This window comes from Cheilinus undulatus, linkage group 8, assembly GCF_018320785.1.
Source record: "Cheilinus undulatus linkage group 8, ASM1832078v1, whole genome shotgun sequence".
Taxonomy (NCBI): Eukaryota; Metazoa; Chordata; class Actinopteri; order Labriformes; family Labridae; genus Cheilinus; species Cheilinus undulatus.
This window is the reverse complement of record NC_054872.1, coordinates 18,899,090-18,924,585: the sequence shown is the minus strand read 5'-3', so window position 1 is coordinate 18,924,585 and position 25,496 is coordinate 18,899,090. Positions and strand designations below refer to the sequence as shown.

Below are 25,496 nucleotides of genomic sequence, written 5' to 3'. Positions count from 1 at the left end.
ATGGCAGGGTCCCTGAACGACCCCATATGTGCAGATTTGGTGCTAGCCCCCAGGCTGCCACCACCAGCCTGGGGGCTAGCAACAAACCCCGCCCCCAACCCCAGCAACCCTCACTCCACCACTATCCCACCCAGTACCCCCACCCTCTTCCCCACTCTGTAGTCCAAACCTTGGCAGATGTGTCATATATAATAAATTCCTTACACACAGGAACGTGCGCACTGTGGAAACACTATCTTAAACTTTAGAATGAGGAAATACTGGAGGTTTGGTTAAAATCTTAAAACAAAGCGACGGTAAATGAAATAAAAACAGAATAAGAGGATACTAAAATAAGAATAAAAACAATAAAATATACATCAATAAAACTGTGTAAAATAAGTATAAAACACAAAAGAGGACTCGATAAAGTTATGGTAAGAGGATAAACTACTGAAAGGCAGTTCTGAAAATTAAAACATGAGATAAAACCTAAAAGACAGACAAAATTAAGATGACAAACCAAATTTTACTTAAAAGCCGGGCTAAAAAGGTAGGTGTTGAGTTTGTTTTTAAAAACATTAATATTAGGTGCAGCCCTCAGGTCTTCAGGTAAGCTGTTCCACAGACGGGGTCCATAGTGATACAAAGATGCCTCACCGTAAGTTTTAGTTCTGGTTTTGGGTACTGTTAACAGAGAACTTCCTGAAGACCTGAGGGCTCTACTGGGCTCATAGGTTAAAAGCAAATCTGATAAATAAGAAGGGGCAAGACCATTAAGACCTTTAAAAACCAATGAAAGAACCTTAAAATCTATTCTAAAAGAGACGGGTAGCCAACGCAGAGACCTTAAATCGGTGTAATGTGACCTCTCTTCCTGGTCCTTGTCAGCGTTCTTGCAGCTGAGTTCTGGAGCAGCTGGAGATGTGAGATTTTCTTTTTGGGGAGACCAGAAAGGAGAGCATTACAGTAATCAGTTCTACAGTTGATAAAAGCATGGATTAATGTCTCTGCATTGGCTTAAGAGAGAAATAGTCGTACTCGGCCTATATTCTTTTAATGATAAAATGCTTTCTTGGTGATATTGCGAATATGTGGTTCAAAACAAAAACATATGTGGTTATGTTTTTGATCAACTTCGGGCCTCCATATATTTGGGCCCCAGAGGCCCCCACACACACACACATCTTTGGCTGTTACAAATATCCTGTCTATAATATTGTTGTCCAAGCAAGAATAGAGAGCAGAATATAGATTTCAAGTTTTGACATATGCATTTTCAACAAAAGACTTAAAACATTAGAAATACAAAAGTTATCAAGTGACTGTTTTTCTTTGAACTTCAAAGGTTGTGCAAGTTTTAACAGGTGCTATTGCTAAAAAAAAAAAAAAAAAAGCTGCAGTTACATTTTGTACATCTAACAGAGTGTGCAAAGGTTATGCATGGGTTTCCTCTTCCGCTTTCAGGTTGTGGGTTTTCAGGGTGAAGTTGCCTGCAAACCTGCTGCATGCTCTGAAACGCATTATAGAAACATTTACAGCTGCCTTGTGAGCAATGAAAGAGATTCAATGTGACAAAATGGACATGTGCATATTTATTTAATGATGCTTCCCATTATTTAATGCTGATCAAGTTAGGCATAAGCTAGTTGCACTATTACTGCTGTGTCTTTTAGCACCAGATCCTTATTTAAGGTGCTTAGGCAGCACTTTGACAGCTGATACATTTAACACACTGTCTTTCTAAGCTTCTGCTAACAGCTGGTGCACATCTGTGTCATTATAAACTCCCCTGGAAATTCAAATTGTGTTAACTAGATTCAAATGCATTTAGATCTCACAGAAACTTCAAATGCATTTGGATTTTTTCTCTTCAAGTTTGTGTCTCTCAACCTAAAATAAACCCAGATGAACCTTCTTTGAGCTCTTGTAACAGATTCTACATAAAGATGTAGAATCAGAGACTGCTGGGTCAGGATATTTCACTATGTGGTGCTCTGGTTTCCATTTTTAGTACATTTGACGTCTGAGCTGTATTTACCGATCATGTTATGGCAGGCTTTGGGGATATATCTTTTCTCTATCTCACTTTTTTCTTCATCTACCTCCTTTTTCTGCTCTCTCTCCCATCTCTTCAGCATATTGCTCTTCTCTTTTTCTGTATCTCTCTCCTCTTTCTGCATTTCCATCTTCTGTCTCTTTCTACTTCTCTCTCTTCTGTCCTTCTCTATATATTAGTTCTCTGTTTCTGCATCTTTGACTGCTCTTTTTCTGCATCCCCCTCTCCTATTTCTATATTTTCATCTTCTGTCTCTTCCTACATCTCACTCTTCTCTCTTCCTGCATCTGTCTTTTTTTCTGCATCCTCCTCATTGCTACTTTGCATCTCTCTTTGCATCCCTCTCTCCTTTCTTCCTACATCTTTCCCATCTCTTTCTGCATCTTTGTCTCCTCTGTTCTCTATCTCCCTCTTCTCTGTTTTTCTGTTTCCTTCTGGTTTCATTCTGCATCTTCTTCTCCCTTTTCTGTATTTTAATCCTCTGTCTCTATCTGCTTCTCCCTCTCTTGTCTACATCTCCCCCATCTCTTCTTGCATCTCCCTCTTCTCTATTTTGCATCACCCTCCTCTCTCTTTCTGCATCTCCCTATTCTTTTGTTGTATTTCCACTCTTCTGTCTCCTTCTGCTTCTTCCTCTCCTGACTTTTTACATCTATCACTTTTCTCTTCATGCATCTTTGTCTTCTCTAGCTCCATTTCTACCTCTTCTCTGTTTCTGCATCTTTGTCTCCTCTTTTTCTGCATCGGTCTTCTCTTTTAACTGTATTTCTCTCCTCTCTGTTCTGCATCTCCATCCTCTCTCCCTCTGCTTCTCTCCCTTCTCTCTTCCTCAGCTATCTCTTAGCTCTTTCTGCATTTGCCTCTATATATATTCAACCCCAGTATAGCTTTGGCAGATGGCCGGTCAACTTGGGTCGGTTTTTTTAAAAAATGATTCCTATCTGGTAAAAGGAAGTTTTCCCTTGCCAGAGAAACTGTGGTAAACATTGCTTGGAGCTCAGCTCACGGGGGATTAATGTTGGGTCTTTGTGAAAATCCTGACAAAGAGTAGTCTAGAGCTGCCTTCTTCATAAAGTGTCTTGAGAGATTGAGCCACAGATTGAACCTCATGGATTTATTGACTGAATTGAGCCACAGACTTGACCAAGCTTGTATTTTACATTTACCTAACTTGATCATAATGTTGCTTCTTTGGCAAGTTTCATATCCCTTTATTGTAAGTTGGATTTTTCTGACTCATTGAGCGCTGTAGCTGCAGTATAACTAAGATCCCGTGGTCTGAAAGGTGGAATGATCTGCTATGTAATGTCATGGACAAAGAAATGACGTCTTTTATATTGTAGATGTAAATGCCACGTGGAAAAGGAAGTCTTGCTAGTCTGTTTTCTGAGGCATACATCATCTTTTTGATGATAATAGATGGCTGACGATGGCTGCCAAAACAGACTTGTCTGTAAAGAATAATTACGCTTTTTTTTTTTTTTAACCCCTGTTATTTGGTAAAGTGCCAAACTTAAAACTTGCACACCCAGCAACTTAAAACTGTAAGAATCAATATCTTAAAATGTCCCAAAAACTGAAGAGGCATTGCCTTCATCAACTTCTTTTTGACTTCAACAGAAATGTCATTGTGGGCATGCCCATACAGGAAATAACACTAGGAACACAATATAAAACCACCTTTGCCGCATTCATCCTCTTCACACAGCAGTGCTCCTCTCATCCAGGCTGGTGGTCTGAGAGTACGCTGATCCACTTCTGTCCTGAGGCAGATACACCTTGATGGCCTGACACAGTCTGCAGGGAGTCCTGTTGACCAGCTTCAGCAGGTGCCTCCTGAATTTCTCCCCAACAAACACATACAGGAATGGGTTGAGGCAGCTGTGGGAGTAAGCCACGGCCTCGGTGGCTTGCAGGGCTATGAGGATGGCTTGGCTGCTCTCACATCCCGCATAAATATGGAGATACTCCAGGGCTCTGAATAAGGCTGTGATGTTGTAGGGCACCCAGCAGCAGAAGAAAACTGCCACCACGATGACGACTAAACGGATGGCCGGCTTCTTGGAGGAGCGGCTGTTCAGCAGCCTCCAGATGATCTGAGAGTAGCAGAAAACCATCATGATGAAAGGGATTAAAAGGCCTAAAATGTTCATTTTGAGGAGGCTGAACACCCTCCAGAAGTGATATGTATCCGTGCTGGATTCATCTGAAGAACTTGTTGGAAAATCTGGGTAGCAGTACGTCATATTGTGTACATCATGCTGCAGTTTGAGGTAGATGAGCTCAGGGAAAGATGCCAAAACTCCAGCCAGCCATGTAACACCAGCTGCAATCATTCCAAACGACCTCGTCCGTGCTCTCATAGCGTAAACAGCGTGCACTATCGCCAAGTATCGGTCGATGCTCATGAGACTGATGAAGAAGATCCCACAGTAGAAAGCGATGTAATAAATACTCAGAACACCTTTGCACATGAGTTCTCCAAACTGCCACTGGTCCCGGGCTTGGTGAGCGAGGAAGGGAAGGGAACAAACCAGGAGAAGGTCAGCGACAGCCAGGTTCAGGAGGCATACGTCGGTCATGCTGCGCAGACGAACACCACAGACAATGACCCAGATGACCAGAGAGTTACCCACAAGGCCAACGATGAAGAATATGGAGTACAGGATGGGAAGAAAAGTGGCGGCATGTCGCCCATAACGGCAAGGCTCAAAGGTGTCAGGAGGGTAGTCATAACTGGGGTATTCAGTGAAGTTGTCAAAGAAGGATGCTGTGGTGGAGCTGAGGAGAAACACATACAGATGAAACAGAATGATTCAGATCACTGCTATATTTCAGACAACAGGATGTATTAAAAGTTGTAATTGTAATCTATATATCAGTGAACGTGTAACATGTCTTTGCCTTGTATGTGAGCTGTAGACTTTAAGGTACTACTGGATTCAAATGATCCCAAATCTCCATAATCACTATTTTTGTGCCTTTCACCAGTTTCCTACCCAATTTCAGGCTTCTATTTTTAACACTTAAAAAATTTTCTGTCACTTTCCCCCCCTACTTTGAACTTCCTGTCAATGTTTTTGCATTTTTTTTTTTTTTTTTTTGCCAGTAGGGACCATTTTTTGCCTGTTTTTATAACTTTTTGGACACATTTTGCCCATTTTCTAGACCGTATAATCAAGAAATTTCTGGGTTCAAATGATCCCTAATCTTTATTATTTCTATCTTTCCCTTTTCACCATTTTCAGCTCTTTTTTGACATTCAAACTTTTTGTAACCACTTTGAACTTTCTGGCAGTTTTTGCCACTTTTTGCCCATTTTCTAATATTTTTTGCCTGTTTTCATCACTTTTTGACATCATTTTACCCATTCTGTCAACTCTAGACTGTATATTTCAGTTATTTCTGGGTTAAAACCATCCCTAATATTTCCTATCACTACTTTGTGCCTATTTTTTGACATTTTCCTACCAATTTTCATCCTTTTTCTTTACATTTAACATTTTTCTCCACTTTTTCCCCCACTTTGAACTTTCTTCCAAAATTTGTTGCCACTTTTGCCCTATTTTCACAATTTTCTTTGCCTGTTTTCATCTTTTTGGTGTAATTTTGCCAGCTTTATACTGTATAAACAAGTTATTACTGGGTTCAAATGATCCCTAATATGTATTGTCACTACTTTTTGCCTGTTTTCACCATTTTCCTATCCATTTAGCCCTTTTTTAACACGTAAAAACTGAAAATCTTAAAATGCAACCCCACTCTGAACTTTTGTTTTGTTTTGTGATTTTTTGCCCATTGCCACTATTTTTTTTTTTTTTTTTTGCCCGTTTTTATCTCTCTTTGGCCACATTTTGCCCATTTTGTAGACTGTATAATCAAGATGTATTTGCCCATTATGATCACTTTTTAGCAAGTTTCAACCATTTCACATTTGCTTTGAACAATGAAGCAGCGGCACACACAATGAATGCTAGCCAATTTTAATTCCAACAGGTTGCATGTACAGTTGGCACACAGCTAATATTAGAATTGTAGGTAAATATCTCTGAAAGTTTTACTCCAATTCATACAGGATTAAACACCCAGACATCCTGCGCCATAATTACAAATTACCAGATGTCCCAAGGTAATACTTGTCCCGTGTCAATAGGGCTTATGACACCAGATTTATGGAACATATCTGATAGTAAAGAGAGTGGCTCTGTTGACAGATGCAGCTCATGCAGTTTTTTTTTTTTTTTTTTATACCAGATTAGCAGGGAAGAGGATGATCAGTCTGCTGCTTCAAACTGAACTCAGAATCTGCTCTGCTGTGGACAACTACAAGTGGACATTACACCAGTACAATTTATTTGACCCTGTTTTCCTGACTACAAGTGATTCTGGGTGTAGATATCAGATCTGCTCGGGTTCCTGCTTCTGATCGTGACAGAACACAGCATGACTGAGTGTCACTTAATGACGTCAGGACATTATGGAAGTGGTTTTTGCAGCGGTTTTTGCTGCATCAGAGCATTACTGCACTATTGTTTTATATGCTCCTCATGTTTTGTTGCTACTTAATAGATTTTTCTGTTTGTGTAGCTCAAGTATGGGGCTCAGCCCTTCCTGTCTAACAAAATAAAGATGAGACAATAAATTACAATGGCGTGTGCAGTTTTAAAATGTTGGTAGGACCTAGAGAAGCAAACCCAAACACTTGCTAGGAAATGAATTATAATTCTAAAAGTGCTTATTTTTCAATATTTTCGAAGTACTGCAGCAGCATCCTCCACTCACTTCAGTATACAGGAAATAACTGACAGGCATCACAGCAGGCCACCTAAATTTGCTGCACATAGTTAAAGAAATAGATTGTTCTTTCAGTCAAATGACCACTCATGTGGTGATAAATCTGCAGGTTTTTGAAGGTAAATCTTTTGTTTGTTTGTACCTATGCATATATATCTACGTTGTTTACATGTTTTATGGTTGTAAAACAAATTTCCCCTTTAGGACAATGAAGTAAAGCTGAAGTAGAAGTTGAGTCAGCTAGTATGAGGAACCAGACTGATTGTTACAGCTACAGTAAAACTTTCAAATCTTTCCAGTGATGCATTACAACAATAACTCAAAGATTTTTTTTTCTTTTTTGTTTTTACAAAATGTGTTCACACTGCCAAGAATGTGGGTGGATGTTTCCCGGACCGCCTCTAAATGTTGTCTCTTTATGCGTCTGAGTTGCGCTAATCCTGTACTAAAGGCTGCCAACCTGAGATCAGATCTCCTAGAACATGCGAACAACTCCATGAAACAGAGCCAAAAATGGACTACAGTGCCAAACATATGTGAAGCAACACGACTAATGCATGTCAGTTGAACAAACACTCTGGGAGAAGGATGCCAGACTGGAAACCGGAGTGTTCAGCTATCTGATCAAATCCTAAACTAGGTCATGAATGAACAAAAACAACACAAGTGAAAACAGATGAGGACAGCAAAGCATGGACTGACAGAAGCAGTGATATAGGTGTGATGATGACAGTTAGGTCTTACCTTATGTTGTCAAGAGATGAGTTCACACTTGAACCATCAAAGGCACTCGAAGCAGAGAAGGCTGCAGCCATGGCTATCTGAGCTGGGAAGTTAGAAAGCATGACCTAATTTATACAAGAAAAGGGTAAAAGAATCTGCCCACAGTAAAAAGACAGCTATTGCTACTCAGTTACTGCCTGAGTAACCTGAACAATGACTAGATCTGTTTGTGCAGTCCTGACGTAAGTAAAAAGAGGAAAAATAACAAGGCTTTTGGGTCTTTAACTCATTGAGTGCCACTGACATAAATACGTATAGGGCTGGCACTCAGTGAGTTAATGTCTTCAGCACATTTCCAACATTTAAGATGATTAAACTAAAAAGGGCTTACAGCATGTTTTATCAGTGAGCTGATGTTGAGAATTTTGCATATAAAGAGTTGCGCACTAGATTACATTTTTCAGACTATTAAATTGAAAACATGCACATTAGATCAGGTTTGCTTGTTTCAGATTCAACCAGTTGTAAGATGCTCTACACCCACACTGGTAAAAGGGTTTTGTTGTTTTAGCACGTACCAGTGTTCAGTTGTTTCCTCTAAAGCCCAAATGATGGTAAGATATGTAGAAATAAATGTTATTCTAAAATTAAAACCATAGTTCTAACTCTTTTTTTTCTTCATGTTTCATGATCAACTTTTTGCTTACATTGCATTCCTATTATTAAGAAAAACTAAGGTGGCCATCCAGTGTTAACTTTTGGAGCTATTTTTAATGTTTTGGTCGTAGTTTTGGTCTTTCAATGAAATGGATTTTAGTTTTAGTCACATTTAAGTAATTTCTATACTTTTTAGTTTCAGTCTAGTTTTAGTCCATAAAAAGTCCTCACATTTTAGTCTTTACTGTTAGTCCAAGCATTTATCTTTTTGCCTTAATCTGGTACCAAGTCAGTGTGTTCAAACCTGGGGTCCCTGCTCTCTACAGCTGAGAGACAGAATAGCTACAGCTGCCTTGTTTTTGGACAGATTTACCCACAGTGGAGAAATAGGGATTTTGAATGTCCAACGAAAACTACATTACACTTTAGTTTTAGTCATCTTGACAAAAACTCAACTTACATTTAGTCAGTTTTAGTCATCACAGATCTATTTTTGCTAGTCTCAGTCTAGTTTTTGTCATGGAAAAAAAGCCAGTTGACGAATTTTTTTAGTCACAGTTTTAGTCAATGAAATTAACACTGTGACCATCAACACAACTCACATAGTATGCATGTCAGCGATAGAGCATTTATAACTAAATAGGATAAGAGTTAAAGGCAAAAAGAGACTAAACCCAGCCGCCAGTTCCAGGCCACTACTCAGAGATCAACCTAAAAGGTTTTTAAGATCTACAGAAAGGAGCAGCCACATCTTTACTAAGGTGTTTTGGCTCCATTCACCAGGGCCGTAAAATGCTCTAGATACACAGTGACCAGGAATTTTAACAACCATGCATGGAAAGAAGGTGAGTGCAGAGTTTCCAGCAATTAGTGTCTTGCTGCTGTAAGACCAGCTAGTAGCAGCCTTTATGGTTTCCTGTCAAGCCTATGTTTGAAAGATTTTTTTAAATAAGTGTAATGGACCACATAGATTAACTGATCTTAAAATCTCTAAAAGACACCTGCTCTACTACCTTTGTTTTTGTTGGACTGAAAGATTGGAGACAACAATTCCAAGAATGTGGACAGATAATGGCCTCATCATGCTAAAAATAACTATCAATTTTACTGTCTGGCTGAAATAAATACACCAGGTGAGTCACAGAACATCATTTGCATGTACAAGGGAAAAATATTACCTACCAGTGCTGCTGACAAGAAAGGTGATGATTCCGGGTGAAGGGACACTGAGGTGGACGGCTGATTCAGAGTATTGATCATTCATATGAAGGCAACTTGCCAAGTCGTGTGAAAGGCTTGGCAAAATGAGCAATAAAGAGGATGTTCCTCTCAGCCCCTTACCCTGCATTGGGTGGGCTTGTGGGGTAGCAGATGACACTTGTGGGGTTTGTAACTTCCTGTCAGGCTTTCACAATGCTGCTCTTACAACAGCAGACACCTAGAACCGCAAGTTTTAAAAGCTGCAAAGTGACTCAAACCAAACCCGCAGGCAAGCATCAACAGCTGGATGCTTGCAAAGCTCTTTATACATGGTATTTGCTCTGATGTTTAAAGGAACACAAAGTTGTCAGCACTAGACTGTTGATAAATGGAAAACTTTTTAGAAATCTATATGTCTGTGCATGGAAATATTCTGATGTCAGGCGTCAGACGATAAGGAGTTCTGACCAAAACAAGTATCAGAATCATAACTTTTTTGCATTTTTATAATATAGACTTTAAAGACTTTTTCTCTATCTAATATGACATCTGAAAAAAAAAACAGAAATAGGGGGGTAAGATGAATCAAACAGTGAACTGAGTCTGCAATCAGTCGGTGCATGAAGGATTGTAGCCTCCATACATGGACACCTGCTCTACTACCTTAGTTTTTGTTGTACTGAAAGACTGGAGACAAAAAATTCAAGAATCTGGCAACCTGAGAAGCATAATGGGTAAAAGTACCATTAGCCATCAATGAAAAAGGATTCTGCTCTACACATTATCAGTCCTAAAGAATGACAAGCTTCCTAGAAATATCCCCTGAGGTACACCTCAATCTCACACGTGGTGATTCAGTGAACTGACAAGATGCTATGCACACAAACACACGACATACACACAGTGACTATAAAAGCATTAAATCCCTTGGTTTTTCCCTTTTAATGATTTTATACATCAGTCACTGTTTTTGACAGAAAAAAATGCAAACCTTTAATGTCAAATTGAAAACAAATTTCTACAGAGTAATGACAGTTAAATAAAATGCCCAAAACTGACCTAATTTAAAAGAGGTCCAGCCAATTAGTAGTAGTAGTCTCACAGTTACTGAAATTGGGATCACCTAAGTGCAGTGAATGTGTCTCAAGCGATCGTAGTATAAAGACACCTGAGTCTGAAAGGTCCAGGCCCTGGTGAAACAGCATTTCTGGCTACCATTGAACCATGAGGACAAAGGAACACCCCAAGCAACTCAGGGAAAAGATATTGAAAAGAATAAATCAGAGGATAGATTAAAAAAAAAATCCAAGTCATTGAACATACCCATGTATGTAGGCCACCAAGACACTTATGACTACTCTTAAGGATTTACAAGCTTCAGCAACTGAGATGAGAGAGATGTTGCATACTGTTGCCAGTCAAAGCTTTATGGGAGATTGGCAAAGAGAAAGGCACTGTTGAAGAAAACTCAGATTAAATCTGGACTAGTTGCCAAAGCTTTGGGAGACTCCATGGTCAAATGGAAGAAAGTTCTTTAGTCTGATGAGACCAAAATTGTGCTTTTTGGCAGTCAGACAATACGCTATGTTTAGCAGACACCAACCACTACACATCACCACAAACACACCATCCCCACTGCACAACACAGTGATGGCAGCATCATGTGGTGGGTATGCTCGTCTGCAAATCTTAAAGGCTTGAAAGGTAGAGGGTAAAATAAATGTGGCAAAATACAGGAAATCCGGGAGGACAAACTTATTCAGCCTGCAAGAGAACTACGGCTTGGGAACATTTATTATTCAGCAAGACAATGGCCTGAAGCATACAGTAAAAGCTACACAGAAATGGTTTAAAGACAACAAGGTGAATGTTCTGGAATGGCCGAGTCAAAGCCCAGACCTCAGTCTAATAGGAAATCTGTGACGAGACTTCAAAGGGGCTGTTCACGCCTGATGAGCTTGAGCATTTTTGCAAAGAAGAATGGAGTAAGATTGCAGTGTCAAGATGTGCAAGCCTGACTGAGACACCTTCACATAGATTCAGTGCTGTGATTGCAGACAAATGTGCATCTTCTAAATACTGACATGAAGGGGGTGAATATTTATGCAGTCGCCTATTTTACCTTACATATTTTTTATGGAATTAACATTACTTTATAGAAATTTTTTTCACTTTGGCATAAAAGAGGGTTTTTTTGTACAATTGTGCTGTCTCAAAGCCTGATTGTATTGACTATGATTGAGTTATAAAATCCACAAAAGGGTAAAACATCCAAGGGGGTGAATGCTTTTTATATGCACTGTACACAACAGAAGAAAGTTTCAAACACAAAGATCAATGCTCAGGAAGTAATAAACCTAACCAATCCAAAAGAATGAAGACAAAATCAAGTTTAACTCAGTTTATTTTGCACTACAAATACAAGTCACAAGAGCAAATGTTAAACAAATAAAACATTTTTTTTTCATTGAGGCACTTTTTTTCCCCACTTTTGTTACTTTTCACACATTTTGGATATCTTTTATGCCCCTTTTGGCCAATATTAACACATTTGTATCTTTGCCACTTTCTGCCACTTTATACCCATATTTTCTGCTTTTCAACCACTGCACTAACTTTGCAAAGCAGATGGATATGCCCGTTTCCTTGTTTTTCACTGGCAAATCCATCTTGCAAAGCTCCCATCTGAACTGTTTGGGCCCAGTTAGAAAGTGACAGGACCAATCAGCAATGAGGGGCAGCACTTTCAGGCGCAGCAGAGTCGTGACGTTAACAAGCAGCAGCAACAGCTGTGCAGTTATGGAGGAAGAGATTAGCGTGGATGCTGCTAAAGCGTCAGTTTTATCAGAATTTGATGATATGTCTTTGTTAAAAGAAGAACAAAAAACAGCAGTGAGTTGTTTTCTTTTCAAAATGACAAAGTCGAGTACTTACATGTCTATAGTCGCCATGTTTGTGTTATTTTTCAGTAGCTGTGCACGCGCAACTCGATAGCAGCTACGTCATGTGTTTTGTTGCTCTCATTGGTCTGTAGAGATGTGACGGACAGAACATTCATCCAATCACCCTCTGAGTTTTTTTCAAAGACTGCCTTTTCTCAAATGTTTCCTATTGAAGCTTTTTGCATGGCGTGTCAGGCTACCACTGCGCTACATTTGAAAATTAAAAAAAAAAAAAAAAAGCCACTTAACACCAATTTTTGCTGCTTTTTCCCTTTTTTTGTTCCACTTTGCAACTTTATAACCAATTTAACCCATTTTGTTGCATTTCAATCATTTTTTGCCGCTTGTCCATTTTAACCTGTTTTTATTGCTTTACAACAATTTAGATACTTTTTGCCCAATTCAACCAATTTTTGTGGCATTTCACCCATTTTCCCCACCTCTTTTTGCAACCTTTGTCCAATTCTTTCTGCTTTTCACCCATTTTTGCCACTTCTTCCCACTGTTTACTCATTTTGCTTTTTAAAATCAATTTTGCCACTTTTTTCTTCGACTTCTAGCCCATTTGTGTTGATTTTCACCCAATTTATCTACATTTTGCTCATTTAAATCCATTTTTGTTGCTTTAAACTATTTTCTCCACCTCCCATTGTCATTCTTAATCCCCTTTTGCTTCATTTTACCCATTTTTTGCCACTGAAGATCAATTTCCACGTCTTTTAACCAATTTGTGCCACTTTAAATCCATCTGTTGTTTTTACCCTTTTCCCCATCTCTTTTTTTGCTGCTTTTAACCCATTTTTTCACACTTTAGCTTTCTTTTCACAATTATCCTTTTTTTAATTTAACTTGTCTCAGTGTCTTCATTTTCTGGCATAACGATGATTCTGCACCAAGGCTTAGCTCTAAAGTCTGGCATTTGTGCCCATACACTTTGTTAACATCACCCATGAAAAACTTCTATTTCTATTGTTTTTATCTCTATTTGATGCTATTCTAAAGAGGGGGATACCTTTTGAAAAAAAATCTATATTGTACTACAGCCCAAAAAATTAAATTCATTTTTACTCTTAAGAATAAGAGTGGTTATTTTTTGGACTGAAAATAAAATATGGTTACCACAGCTTAACTTTTACAATAGACCATGATTTTGCTGACTTCCATGGGACCCCAGTTTGGAAACTCTCCCTTCTATACTCTGTTATGGGTGGCCTTGGCGTAATGTACCTGCAAAGTTTTATACATTTTTGAACATATTAAAGCTCTCAAAAGTCCACTGAATGGCAGAAATAACATCCAATAATTTACAATCACAAAGTTGGTATGAAACGAAAAGAAACACAAGGACTGAGAAATAACAAAATAAAACAGGAGACAATTCAAAATCAAAACATGACCATAAGACAATAAACACAGGGAGTCAGAAACACAAGGGAAGAAAAAGTCGAATTCAGTGGGGTACACAAAGTAAACTTAGGGCTGTGGTTAAAACACTTTAAATCTAAATCAAGACTGTCAAAGTCAAGACACTGACCACTGCAGAGAGTGAATAATAAAACAGGAAAAACACAAGACCTGAATTTAGAAAGAATTACAAAGAAACCATGAAGAAGACAGAAAACACAATAAACTAGAATAAAACACTTTCAAATAACAAACAGACCACACATGACAACTTTATAAGATAAAATCTACAATGATTGACAAAGCGTTAATATATTTTTCATATAAATCTCTTTGGTATCAAAATACAACATCCCTTCAAAAAACTGACACTCTTGAGGTTCAGAGCTCTTAGAAGGACAAACCACATGCCATCCAGGCTGGGTAACTCATTTTCAATGCTGACTGCGATGCAGGCGTTTGAAGTGCAAAACCTGGTCTGTGCAATATCAGTATCCAGTGTGGGCCCTTGGGCAAGATCCTTTACACCATGATCACCTGTCTATGTCTCAGATGTTTGTCGCTTTGGACAAAAGCATCTGCAAAATGACACTGTAACATGCACCATACACATGCCAACATTTGACTATCTTTGTATCTCTTTAATGAACAACAAAGGCAACATAATCATATTTACATGCAACAACCCAAGGCCAGCCAGGTGTTTGTCATCACTAATACTCTGACCTCACAGGTGTGTTTGATGTCTCTTTCTCTGTGGTGTCTTTGGTGCTGGGAGTCATTCCTCTCCATTGCCTCAACCCCAGGCACCTTGTTAGCATGGTGCACAGGGACTTTCTAAACTTCTCCCCTACAAAGGCATAGATGATTGGGTTGACACAGCAGTGACACAGCGCAATGATCTCAGCAAAACCCATGGCGCTGCTGATAGCTGTCGAGGCCTTGCAGGTGTTTAGAACTTTGAGCAGCTCCAGCGTCTGAAGGAAAACTGTGACATTGTAAGGGACCCAGCATACCACAAACAGACACACTATGGCAAAGATCAGCCTCACAGCTTTCTCCTTTTTGGAGTTCCTGGCCTTGGATAGAACAAGGAGAATTTTCATGTAGCAGAAGATCATGATGGGGAGGCAAAGAAAGAGCCCGACCAAGTTCTCACTCCAGTTTCTCTGCATCTTCCAGAAAAACTGCCAGTCTTCTGGATACAGTGGCTGGCACTGAGAGCGGTTCTCTTCATCCGTCTCCAAGGAGGCGAACACCACCTGAGGGATGGCCATGACGATGGAGATTATCCAGATGACGATGCTGGCTGTGATACCGAAGCGAAGCGTTCGGGCTCGCATGGCTGCAACTGCGTGGACGATGGCTAGGTAGCGATCCACGCTCATGAGAGTCACAAACAAAGTGCCACTGTAGAAACCCAGCTGTATGGAGGAACAGAAGAAGAACAAAGTCAGGACGTAATGTGACAGCAAGAGGCGCTGTTTGCCTGTAGGAAGGGAGGGAACTGTTTGGGACCCCAGGCTAATATGGAAACCAAAATGATGAAATTTAAGGAACAGCATGGCAAAAGGGGGGCTTAAGATGTGCAAAGTTTACAGTGGTAGTGGGAAACCTTCACTGCTGCGCTGCCAAGATACAACAATGGGAGTTAATGTAATTAAGCCAATTTTGTACTTAATACATAACTTCCATGGATTTCATCATGACAGATAAGCAGTGAGAGTCAATACACAGTTCTGACAGTCTTAAGACTAGAGACAGTAGCGCCATTTAAAAACCCACCAGCTGATCGAGCAATTGACCTTAGGTGTCTGTTCGATTTGGCCCTCCTGACATAAGTAAACCTCATCCCTCAAGGCAGAAATCTAAACTCTGCATGCAGAGAGTCTCAACTTGAACAACATGGCCAAGATCATTCAAGTCAGTGCCAACAATCTTTCTGCAGAGTTTAACAATATTTCCCAGCCTGTTTTTTTATCATGTGAGATCACCATACCAATAGATCAGCACAAAGGAATAATGGACTCAATAAAATACGAGAAAAAGATTTGAAATATTTAAAGTCCCTGTAAAGTGGGGAACAGTGTTTATGGTTTGAGGTATAACATGCCACAGTGTTATGAACCAGTCGGCCAAATTTCATTCATGAAAAAAATCTTTAAGTTTATGAAATTTAGCTTCAAAATCATGAAAAAATGAGGCAATAGTATGTGCTCTAGGACTGTGTAGGCGTGTCGTTGAAGCCACTCCCACTCACAAAAGATATGATGGCTTAAAAAAAAAAAAAAAGCGACATCATGAATGGAGGAACCATCTGTCTGCCAAGCTACTATGTTGCATTGCATCATCCTGTTTTTAACATCCCAGCTGAGTTATGTGAAGTTGTTTCTCTTCCATTTATGAGAAGTTTTGTTGTTAAGTTGCAGCTAAAAACACTCAATTTCTTAATACTGCTCTTCAAAATATAAGTCTTCAAAGATGATAACCATTTGGGGCCTTTTATTGTGACAAACTTGGAAGGAATAGAACATGCCTATCAGCAGATACTTCCCTCAAATTTAGCATCACCACACAGACATAAGCGATTGAACTGAGGCTGCTTTGAGAGAGTCAAAGCCACAGTCTGCTTCTTTTAATTATCCAGGAATAAAGACAAGAGAAATATGGATTAAAACACACCTTCAGCAGGTAAGATGTTTGTTCCTGCTTCACCTTGTTCAAGCGAAAAATAGACAAGTACTCCAGCAATCAGCTTTCCCCTTGATCTTATGGTTAATTATGACCAGCGCAGCCTGGCTTCTTTAATGAAGGCACAGACACCAGCTAACAGCATATTATATAGAAAAATAACTGTTTGTGGTTTTTTATAGCTGTAGCAGGTGGGGTAATTCCCTAAAGTGCCCCATGGACTCATGGGTCCCTATATTTGTCCTGCCTGAATTAAACCTAGCTACGAAAATGGTGAAAAACTTTTTAACAGTCTATTCAAAATTCAGCCCACATAGATCTCGGTGTTTTCACGTTTTCTCCAAAATAACTTGTAGGGACTTTAAAAGAGATTTATCAATGTTAACATCAAGAGGTGTTCATCAAGCACTTCTGAGTTCCCTCTGGATGATCTGACTTACACATAGAGACCAGAGTCAGGAGCAAAGGTGATTCTACTCAGTTTAACTTTGGTCCTGAAATAGAAGTCTAAATTTGTCCGGTATGAGGATTTGCTCTGATTATTTTTTTCTTTTGTGATTGAACTGTTATGAATAAATAAAGTAGGTTTGGACCCACCTGATAGATTCCTGTCATCATTTTGCATGATGTGAGGCTCTGGGAGTTGTAAGCCCAGTGTGGCAGGGAAACAGCCAGTATGAGGTCAGAAAAAGAGAGGCTGAGGAGGCACACATCCGTCATACTCTTCAGCTTTATATATCTCAGAAGAACCCAGATAACAGTGCTGTTACCTGTGAAAACAATGGTATAATAGAATATTTGCTTTATCCTTTAAAAGCTAAGGTCCACACATTTGGGAATCAAGTTTTTAAAGACTTACCTAGCAGACCCAGGCAAAACAGCACATAGCAAAGGATCAGCATGGCTCTGGCAGACAACTCTGGACTGGAGTCCTGATCACAGCTGGTGGAGTTATAATCATACTGGTAGTTGTAAAAATACGATTCATTCTCTGGTTCGCTCATGTTGCTGTTAGGGATAGAACAGAAAATGAAGTGGTTGGTTTTGAATCAAGCTTACAGCATGTAAAGGAAGATCATGAAAAACCACTATTATGAAATGCATGATAAATTATACCCACAAAGGGAGGAAGGACTCATATGCCAATATTCTAAACAGGAAAGATGAGTCAGCTGATTGTTAAGTTTTGATTAACAACAGCTGACAAATTTACAGGCAGTCACAAACAGGGTACTGAATGCAACTAAGAAAAGATGTCTGATATTTAAGTGATAAGGAACTAAGAAAGAAGAGGGCCATTTCAGTAGGTGAAAGTGAGGACAATCAGTCTGGAAAATGGTAAAAAAAAAACATAGTTTTGAGGAAGTAAGAATGCAGACAGGACAGAGATGCAGAACGATGCAGGTGCAAAACACTTAGAGCTGTGGTTCTTTGATGGTCTAACCTCAAGACCCACCACCTGTTAAATCAGAAATCTGACCCAGATGTGGAGCAAACTTTCCACCACTCCCCCCTTAGATGTAAGGAAACATACAGCTGTGCAAGGGACACATGTTTAATAAATAAATAGATGTGGGGAAAACTCTTCATGACGGTCAATTTGAATCTTTTACGCAGTTAAATTCCAAGTTTAATCGTCAAATTCAAATTTTTTTGATAGACATTACATTAAGCAAAAACATCCAGAATTTAAACTCTTTCCTGAGTCTAATTCCTTTTTTGAGAAACTCTTGTTCCCTACAGGCTCCAAATATCTTATGTCAAAAGTTGTGGATTGTTTTACTATTTCAGTTTCTTCTAATTATGTCAAGGAGCCCGGGTCAGGGGCTTGAATGTAGAAATCTCTAGAGAGTTCAAGAGTGGTTTGCTTGTAGACCATACATCTCTCACTTACACAAACCTTTCACCTGAGACGGTGTATATCTCAGAACTCATCTAAAACTTGTTAAATAAAATCAGATTTAACTTCTGTTTAGGGTTAGGGTTAAGGTATTGGTTAGAATACAAAGACAAAAGTTAGCAGAACCTGATTTACATTTAATAAAGCTGAGTAACAGTCTGCTTACAGGAAAAAAGCTGTTCACCATGAAAACACTCTAATGCAACAACTGTAGCTAATGCAGCTCCAGTAGCTGTGTAACCAAGGTAGATAACTGAGCTACATAGCTAAAGCTAAGCTCACAAAGCAGCTATGTAAACTATGTATCAATTAAGTTAGCTTTAGCTAAATTTGCTAAAACTCATGTTGCTAAAGCTAATTTAGCTACACTGGCTTATGTAATAACGTGGTAACATAGCTAGCATAGCTATTATAGCTTTAGCTAAAACTAACTTGGCTAAAGTGAGCCATCATTGGTGTAACTACTTCTAAAATGGGTCTATGTATAATTTAATCCCATGTTAGGCCTCTGACCTTTTTCTCTGTTTTATTTATGACATTCATCTCAGTCTGCAATGTTTGCAATGTGATTATGTCATGAATGTTACTGCCAGACTTTGTTTATGAAAGAAGTTGAATTTTTGAAAAACATCTAAAACTAGAGCTTCATTGAACTGGGAAATTACGGCACTTCCTTTCTAAGATATTTACGGCGTCTCAGTTGAACAGTCTGTGAGAGTGGCCATCAGAGATAAATGGTCGGAGGCAATGGGCCTCTTTCACCAATATCTTTAGGTTTAAAGTTAGCTCAGACTGTATGACTGATACATTTATGAAGCACCACCTTTGCACATGATTTAAGTGCTCTCACTGTACTGTCTGATGCTCTTGCATGACCTCAGATCTTTTTTATGAGTTTTCCCTGTTCTCTGTAACTCTTGGATGTTAAGTTTTGAGTGTTTGTCAAAAGTCTATTCCAGAAACATTTAGTCCCAGCTTAGCCATCTTTGGATGTGGCGGCTGGAGCCAATTCCAGCTGTTACTGGGTAAAAGGCAGTGGACAAACAACCAAGAACACTCACAACTAAAGTCAGTTTGAAGTCTTTGATTAACCTAACAAATACATCCTTGGTCTGTAAGAGAAAGCTGGAGCACCCGCAGAGGACCCACGCTTGCATGGGAAGAACTTTGCACAGAAAGGCCCTGCCCTGCTGGGATTCAAGCCAGTAAGCTTTTTGGTGTAAGTCACCAGTAACTAACCTTGGATCCAAGTTTACAAAATTAAGGGATATTAAACAAGGCTTCTGTAGTTTTTCATTTTCTTGTACTATAACAAAACAAAAAAAAAAATCTTGAAAACAGACTCTGGTCTGTAGGGAATGCTATACCCCAACCCTCCAACAAAGAGAAGCACTGCTTAGCCCTGAGAAATAAACAGTGGTTTTGGAGATCCTGAAATACAACTGGTCTTAAAAGGTTCTCACTCACACAGTTCATGGTAAGTCAAACTTAAATCTAAAAATTTTGATTGATGTACCCTGAAACTATTCAGCTCCTGAAACTCTAAGGAGATTAACCTTGAATTTCCCTCAGGATTAATAGCTATCTATTTTATTTCAATTGTTGCTTTATGGTCATCTGACTACTCACCAATCGATGTTTGATCCTGTCTAGTAAAGAGCCCATCAGTTTTAACCAGTGCCATTCATACACATGTCATTGATTCAGCTGTGGCAGCAGTTTAAGGGTTCAGTGTCTTGTCCTAGGGCAAGGTGATATGCGACTACACAAGCTGGGGTATTGAGCCCCCAGCCTTTTGCTTGAGAGACAACCAACTCTGCCACTGAACCAGAGCTGCCCCCAGTCAAGTGTCTTTTATGAGGGCTTTGAAAACCACCTTCTTAACTCTGACATCATAGATAAATGCAAAAGTTTGAATTGAACAACACTCAAAGTTACTGATCAAAATTAAAAGTACTACTTTTTCTGAATAGATGACTCATTTTCCCATTGACTCTTGTTCTTCTTGAATTTGCCTCAATTGAGCCAAGAATACTGAATATAAACCAATAAAAGAACCGTTACTTACTTTATCCTTGTTCTTGAAATGCTGAGAAAAATAACCTTCAAGAGAGTTGAAATGGACAGATCAAATCCTGGAGAAGCAAAGAAAGACGACTTGTATGTTTTTCTTCTTTTCATATCATGACTGGCACAATCTTCCACACCATCATGATAAGTCTGAGAAACCAATACTTAACAGAGATAGAACTAAATGTTAAAAACAAGGCTTGAAGGAAAGCTTGTAAAAGTGAGGAAATCTAGAGATATTGGTGGAATTTCCTGCCCTTTAGGCTGACTTTCAGATCACCGTTTAATGACTCACGCCTGACTGCAACTTAAAAAAAATCCCAAAATCTACCATTAAAACTTCGGAGGATTTGCTTCATTGCCTGTGTCTCTTAGAGTGTACTGTGATGTCAGAGCAACATTTGTAACAACTCTCACAGGTGTAGACATAAATATAAGATACTCGTCTGTCTATGAATATTACACACTTCCTCCTGGGCTGACCATAATCAAATAGATGTGATCTTTAAACCGCATCTTAAACCTATTCATCTGCAGAGCCACCAGCTGTGACGCCCATATAGACCCCTAACTTCCTGTGGCTGATGACACTGACTTGCAAAGAGTTGTGTTTACAGCTGTAGGATGATGCCGATGAAGTACATCTAGTAAACAGTATTCAAAACATTTAAAATGTAAATGTTCTTACTTCATTGTCTTCTGAATCAGTGCTCCTGTGGCGCATCAAGCTTGCATGTCATCCTGTCTACATGATCTGCTCACTTTTTGTGTCAAATCCTGTTGAAGGACTCATTTCTGGTAAGGTGAGATCGGAGTCGCACTGTTTCCTCCCTAAACCTGTACAGAGGTGCTGTTGTGGTTTCTCAGAAATGTCCCTTTCTATGCAAACATGTGGCAGGAAACCAGCACAGGGGAATTAAATTTGAATGAGGAGCTATTCTCTTTTTCTTTGTTCTTTTCAACTCAATGTTTCAGTGACATGAGCTTTTGAAAACAACTTTCAGCCTATCAGGATTACGATGAGAACATCAATGCCTTTGCTTAGTTTTGATATGAAATAGGTACGACTTTAGTATCTTACAAATTGTCTGTGAAACAAAGTCAAATGACAACTTATTTACTGAACATTTTAAAAAACGTAATGACTGTATAGAGCTATTATATCATAAATACTGCACATAGTCATCTGCTTTTCAGTTGTTTCAAACTTTATTTCATATAAGCAAAGAAATATTAAGCTTTGAATTTGTGCTTCTGTTGAATAAAGAAATATAATGCAGGATCAACATTAGATACAAGATATAAAAACTGTTATGCTCTCTATCAAACTACAACAAAACTTAAAAAAAAACATGATAAAGCTGGAGTATTTCATTGTTTATGCATCAAGACAGTAGTACTAAAAATAAGAATATCACAAAAAGGTTACTTTTTTACTGTGATTTAATTCAAAAAGTAATAATTCTTGATTCATCTCATTCAAAGTGAAATATTCCAAGACTTTGTTTTAAACTTGATGATTACAGCTCACAGCTCATGAAAATCAAAATTCATTACCTCAAAATATTAGAAAATCACAAAACATTGGTCCAAAAACAGGATTTATTGTACAGTAAAGTCAACCTCCTATAAAATTGTGTCCATTTATCTACTGGGTCTTGCTCCTTTTGCACGACTTACTGCATTAATGTGGCATAGAGCCAATCAGTCCGTGGCACTGCTGGGTTGTCATGAAATCCTGGTTGCTCAGATAGCCTTCAGTTTGTCTGTATTGTTGAATCTGGTCCCTCTCATCTTCCTCTTGATATTTCACCAGAGATTCGCTATTGGGTTCAGGTCAGGCCAGCTGGCTGGCCAGTCAAAAACTGTAACACCATGGTCAGCAAACCAGTTTCTGGTAGTTTGGACTTCACTGTGGGCAGGTGCCAAGTGCTGCTGGAAAAGGAAATCAGCATCTCCATAAAACTTCTCAGCAGATGGTGGCATTAAGTTCTCTAAAATCTCCTGGTAGATGGCTGACAGTGTTGACTCTGGACTTGATAAACCAAAGGAGACCAACAGCAGCAGATGACATTGCACCTCAAACCATCACTGACTGTGGAAACTGAAAACACTGGACTTCACCTTGGATTCTGTGCCTCTTCCTCTAGATTCTGGGACCTTAATTTCCAAATTAAATGCTGAATTCACTTTCATCTAAAAACTGGACTTTGGACCACTGAGCAGCAGTCCAGTTCTTTTCCTCATTAGCCCCGGTGAAACGTGAATGACATTGTCTCTGGTTTAAGAGCACTCAACATGACACATGTGGCTCATTTCCTGGAACCGTCTGAGTGTGGTGGCTCAGTCCTCTCCTTGTGAGGCTCCCCTAAGTTCTTGAATCTGCTTTGTTTGACAATCATCTGAAGACTGAGCTCATCCCTGTTGGTTATGCACCTTTTCTTAGCACACTTTCCCCTTCCAGACAACTTTACATGAATATGCTTTGATACAGACTCTGAGAACAGCCTGCTCCTCAGCAGTGACCTTCTGTGGCTTATCCTCCTTGTGAAGGATGTTGATGATTGTCTTCTGAATATTTGTCAAGTCAGCAGTCTTCGCCATGATTGCAGTTGTGTGTGATGAACCAGAGTGAGAGAATGAAGGCTCAGGAAACCTTTGCCAATTTGATTTTTCCACAATATTTCAAGATTTCGAGACAGCGGATTTTGGATTTTCGGGAGCTGTAAACCGTAATCATCAAGATTAAAACAAAAAGTCTTGGAATGATTCATTTTTGTATGAGATGAATCCACAATATATAAAGTTGAACTATTTTAATTAAATCACAGGAAAAATAACTTTTTCATGATATTATTATTTTTTGAGATGCACTAGTACTCAAGCCCACTTTATTAGGTACACCAATTCAACTGCTCATTAAAACAAAAATCTACTTAGCCAATCATATGGCAGCAACCAAGTTTAGGCAAGTTTGCATGGACAATGATCTACTGAAGATCAAACTGAGCATCAGAATGGGGAAGAAATGGGATTTAAATGAATTTCAGTGTGCCGTGGATGTTGGTAGTTTGTTAGGCTACTAGTCTCTTACACTCATGCTCTTTACTCCAAAATCTAACCCTAATGGTGCAGTAAAATTCAATACTTTATCAGATCCGGCATTGTGTGTTGTAGCCTCAGTTTCCTGTTCTTAGCCGCCAGTAGTGGCGCCTGGTTTTATCTCCTCTACTGTAGCTCTTGTGCTTCATGGCTTAATGTGTTGTGCTTTCAGAGATGCCCAACAAGTGGTTATCTGAGTTACTGTTGCCTTTCCATCAGCTCAAACCAACCTCCTCTTACTTCTGCCATCTGTGGCCACTCACTGGATTATTTCTCTTTTTTGACCATCCTCTGTTAGCAAAAGCTTTTCATGTGAGAAAGTCCTAGAATCAGCAGTTTGTGTAATACCCAGACCAACCCATCTGGCATCCACAAACACTTTTCTTCCCCATTCTGATGCTTCAGCACATTGTTGTCAACATGAACACCCGTCTTAATATCTTGGTTGCAGTCGTGTGATGGCTGATTAGATATTTGCACTGATTGGCAGCTGATCAGGTGCACCCAATGAAGTGATCAGTAGGTGCATCAGGCAAAATCTATATTCAGTAAACGTAAAAAAAAAAAAAAAAAAAGAAAATTTTAAGAAAACACAAATTGTAAATACAGAATACATCACATAAACTGTACGTAGAAAAATGAGTTAAAACATTGAGGAAATAAAACAGGATGACACAAACGTATTTTTGATAAGTTTGCTATAACAGCACACTAAATTCTGTTTACACAAGGTGCTAAACAACCCTTTCCTTAACGTTTATATTTGAAACTTTGAGTCATCATTTCCCTTCAAAGCTGCAACGTTATAAAAACAATCCTGAGGGTATTTTTCCTCCTCTAAAATTGTGCAGCTTTTAAGCAAAATACTGTAGGGGTGTGTTTTTTACCAATGTGTAGCCTCATCACCAAAAGTGTGAATGTGTGAAAAGGAATAAGTGCAGTGACATGTTCTGTAGAGACTAGCAAGCATTGTGGTTACAGCCTGGTGCAAACGAGAGCAACAAAGTTTCAGTTACCTTTTTTTTCACCCCTTTAAGCACTGTGAGGTTTCCATTTATGTCAGCAGGAAGAGAAGGGGCATTATGTAGCACTAGAACAATAGTAGAAGTGAGACAGAAGGTGATGATGCACGTCAGATCACCCTGAACAATCACAACTGCAAAATATATACAGTGCTTAACAAATTTATTAAACCACCTGTCATATTTGTCTCAAAGACCATCTAAAATCATGAAGTGCTTTAATGCGAATTTCGTTTCTACCTTGTCACTGAAATCTGAGCAGTGGGTGTATAAGCTGTGTGTTTGATAGAGGAAAGCCAGAGTGAGGGCTATCTGAATAAAGCCTTAGTTCAGAGCAGTACTAGCCCATAATTAAGTCTGGACACAGAAAGAAACTTCCCCCTCTCCTCAGAGACTAAATGAGTACTGATCTCGCAAAGTGTGTTACGTAAAATATAACAAAAAATTGCGCTACTAGCTTCAGTACTTCAAGCATAATCAAGGTCTTTTAAGAGCACATTTTAAAGTCCTTTTTAGAAAGAAATTATTTTGGTGAATTCCTCTGGCTTGTATTTCTTTTAGTTTTTGCTCTTTGGTTTGAGTTAAACAGTGTTTCTCAGCAGTGTTGGAAAAATGGATGGAAAAAGAATATTGCCAATATGTTCCATGTGTATCGCAATATATAGTTTTACAAATTAGATTGCCTTCATGAGCTTTTTAAGTGATTGAGTCATCAGAAGAAACAAACGCTCTTGTCTCCTTAAGGGCTTCTTTTAACTTGACTGCCATGGACAGGAAAAATAATCAAAGTTGCATTGATACTATGATAAAATGTATGTTTTCCACCTAATTTTATTTCTTGCTGTTAAAGGAAACTAAAATTGGGACATTAAAACTATTTACAGTGCTTAGCAAATTTATAAGACTATCTGTCATATTTGTCTCAGAGACAATCCAGCATCATGAAGTGCTTT

The 25,496-nt window shown here is 38.9% G+C and overlaps 2 protein-coding genes across 5 annotated transcripts; both read right to left on the bottom strand.

The window, feature by feature from the left end:
* Window positions 1-1,177: 1,177 nt before the first annotated feature.
* Window positions 1,178-9,508, bottom strand: cabz01093075.1 (C-C chemokine receptor type 5). 2 transcript variants are annotated; one of them, XM_041792802.1, is made up of 3 exons: window positions 9,395-9,508; window positions 7,577-7,680; window positions 1,178-4,819 (listed from the first exon to the last, which is right to left on the bottom strand). In XM_041792802.1, exons 1-3 carry the CDS (start codon window positions 9,470-9,472, stop codon window positions 3,739-3,741), a joined length of 1,263 nt encoding a protein of 420 aa, XP_041648736.1. In that variant the 5' UTR covers window positions 9,473-9,508; the 3' UTR covers window positions 1,178-3,738. The 2 variants fall into 2 exon arrangements, with proteins under 2 accessions (XP_041648736.1, XP_041648737.1); XM_041792803.1 differs by having other exon boundaries at window positions 7,577-7,658; window positions 9,395-9,502.
* A 3,373-nt stretch (window positions 9,509-12,881) lies between these two features.
* On the bottom strand, window positions 12,882-21,261 carry si:cabz01093077.1 (C-C chemokine receptor type 4). Of its 3 annotated transcripts, XM_041792852.1 has the most exons (5): window positions 21,108-21,261; window positions 20,418-20,484; window positions 17,309-17,457; window positions 17,047-17,219; window positions 12,882-15,182 (listed from the first exon to the last, which is right to left on the bottom strand). In XM_041792852.1, the coding sequence occupies exons 3-5, from the start codon at window positions 17,451-17,453 to the stop codon at window positions 14,472-14,474; spliced, it is 1,029 nt and encodes a 342-aa protein (XP_041648786.1). In that variant the 5' UTR covers window positions 17,454-17,457; window positions 20,418-20,484; window positions 21,108-21,261; the 3' UTR covers window positions 12,882-14,471. The 3 variants fall into 3 exon arrangements, with proteins under 3 accessions (XP_041648786.1, XP_041648785.1, XP_041648784.1); XM_041792851.1 differs by lacking the exon at window positions 20,418-20,484; XM_041792850.1 differs by lacking the exon at window positions 21,108-21,261 and having other exon boundaries at window positions 20,418-21,098.
* Between the last annotated feature and the right edge of the window lie 4,235 nt (window positions 21,262-25,496).

What these genes read in the sequence shown, in the direction of transcription:
- cabz01093075.1 (XM_041792802.1), bottom strand. Translation starts at nt 9,472, where the DNA reads ATGATCAATACTCTGAATCAGCCGTCCACCTCAGTGTCCCTTCACCCG. An exon ending in CTTTCTTGTCAGCAGCACTG is followed by an intron (nt 7,681 to 9,394) that starts GTAGGTAATATT and finishes TGTATAAATTAG; the next exon opens with GTCATGCTTTCTAACTTCCC. An exon ending in TCATCTCTTGACAACATAAG is followed by an intron (nt 4,820 to 7,576) that starts GTAAGACCTAAC and finishes GTTTCTCCTCAG; the next exon opens with CTCCACCACAGCATCCTTCT.
- si:cabz01093077.1 (XM_041792850.1), bottom strand. Translation starts at nt 20,530, where the DNA reads ATGAAAAGAAGAAAAACATACAAGTCGTCTTTCTTTGCTTCTCCAGGA. An exon ending in ATTTCAAGAACAAGGATAAA is followed by an intron (nt 17,458 to 20,417) that starts GTAAGTAACGGT and finishes TATCCCTAACAG; the next exon opens with CAACATGAGCGAACCAGAGA. An exon ending in GTTTTGCCTGGGTCTGCTAG is followed by an intron (nt 17,220 to 17,308) that starts GTAAGTCTTTAA and finishes TTGTTTTCACAG; the next exon opens with GTAACAGCACTGTTATCTGG.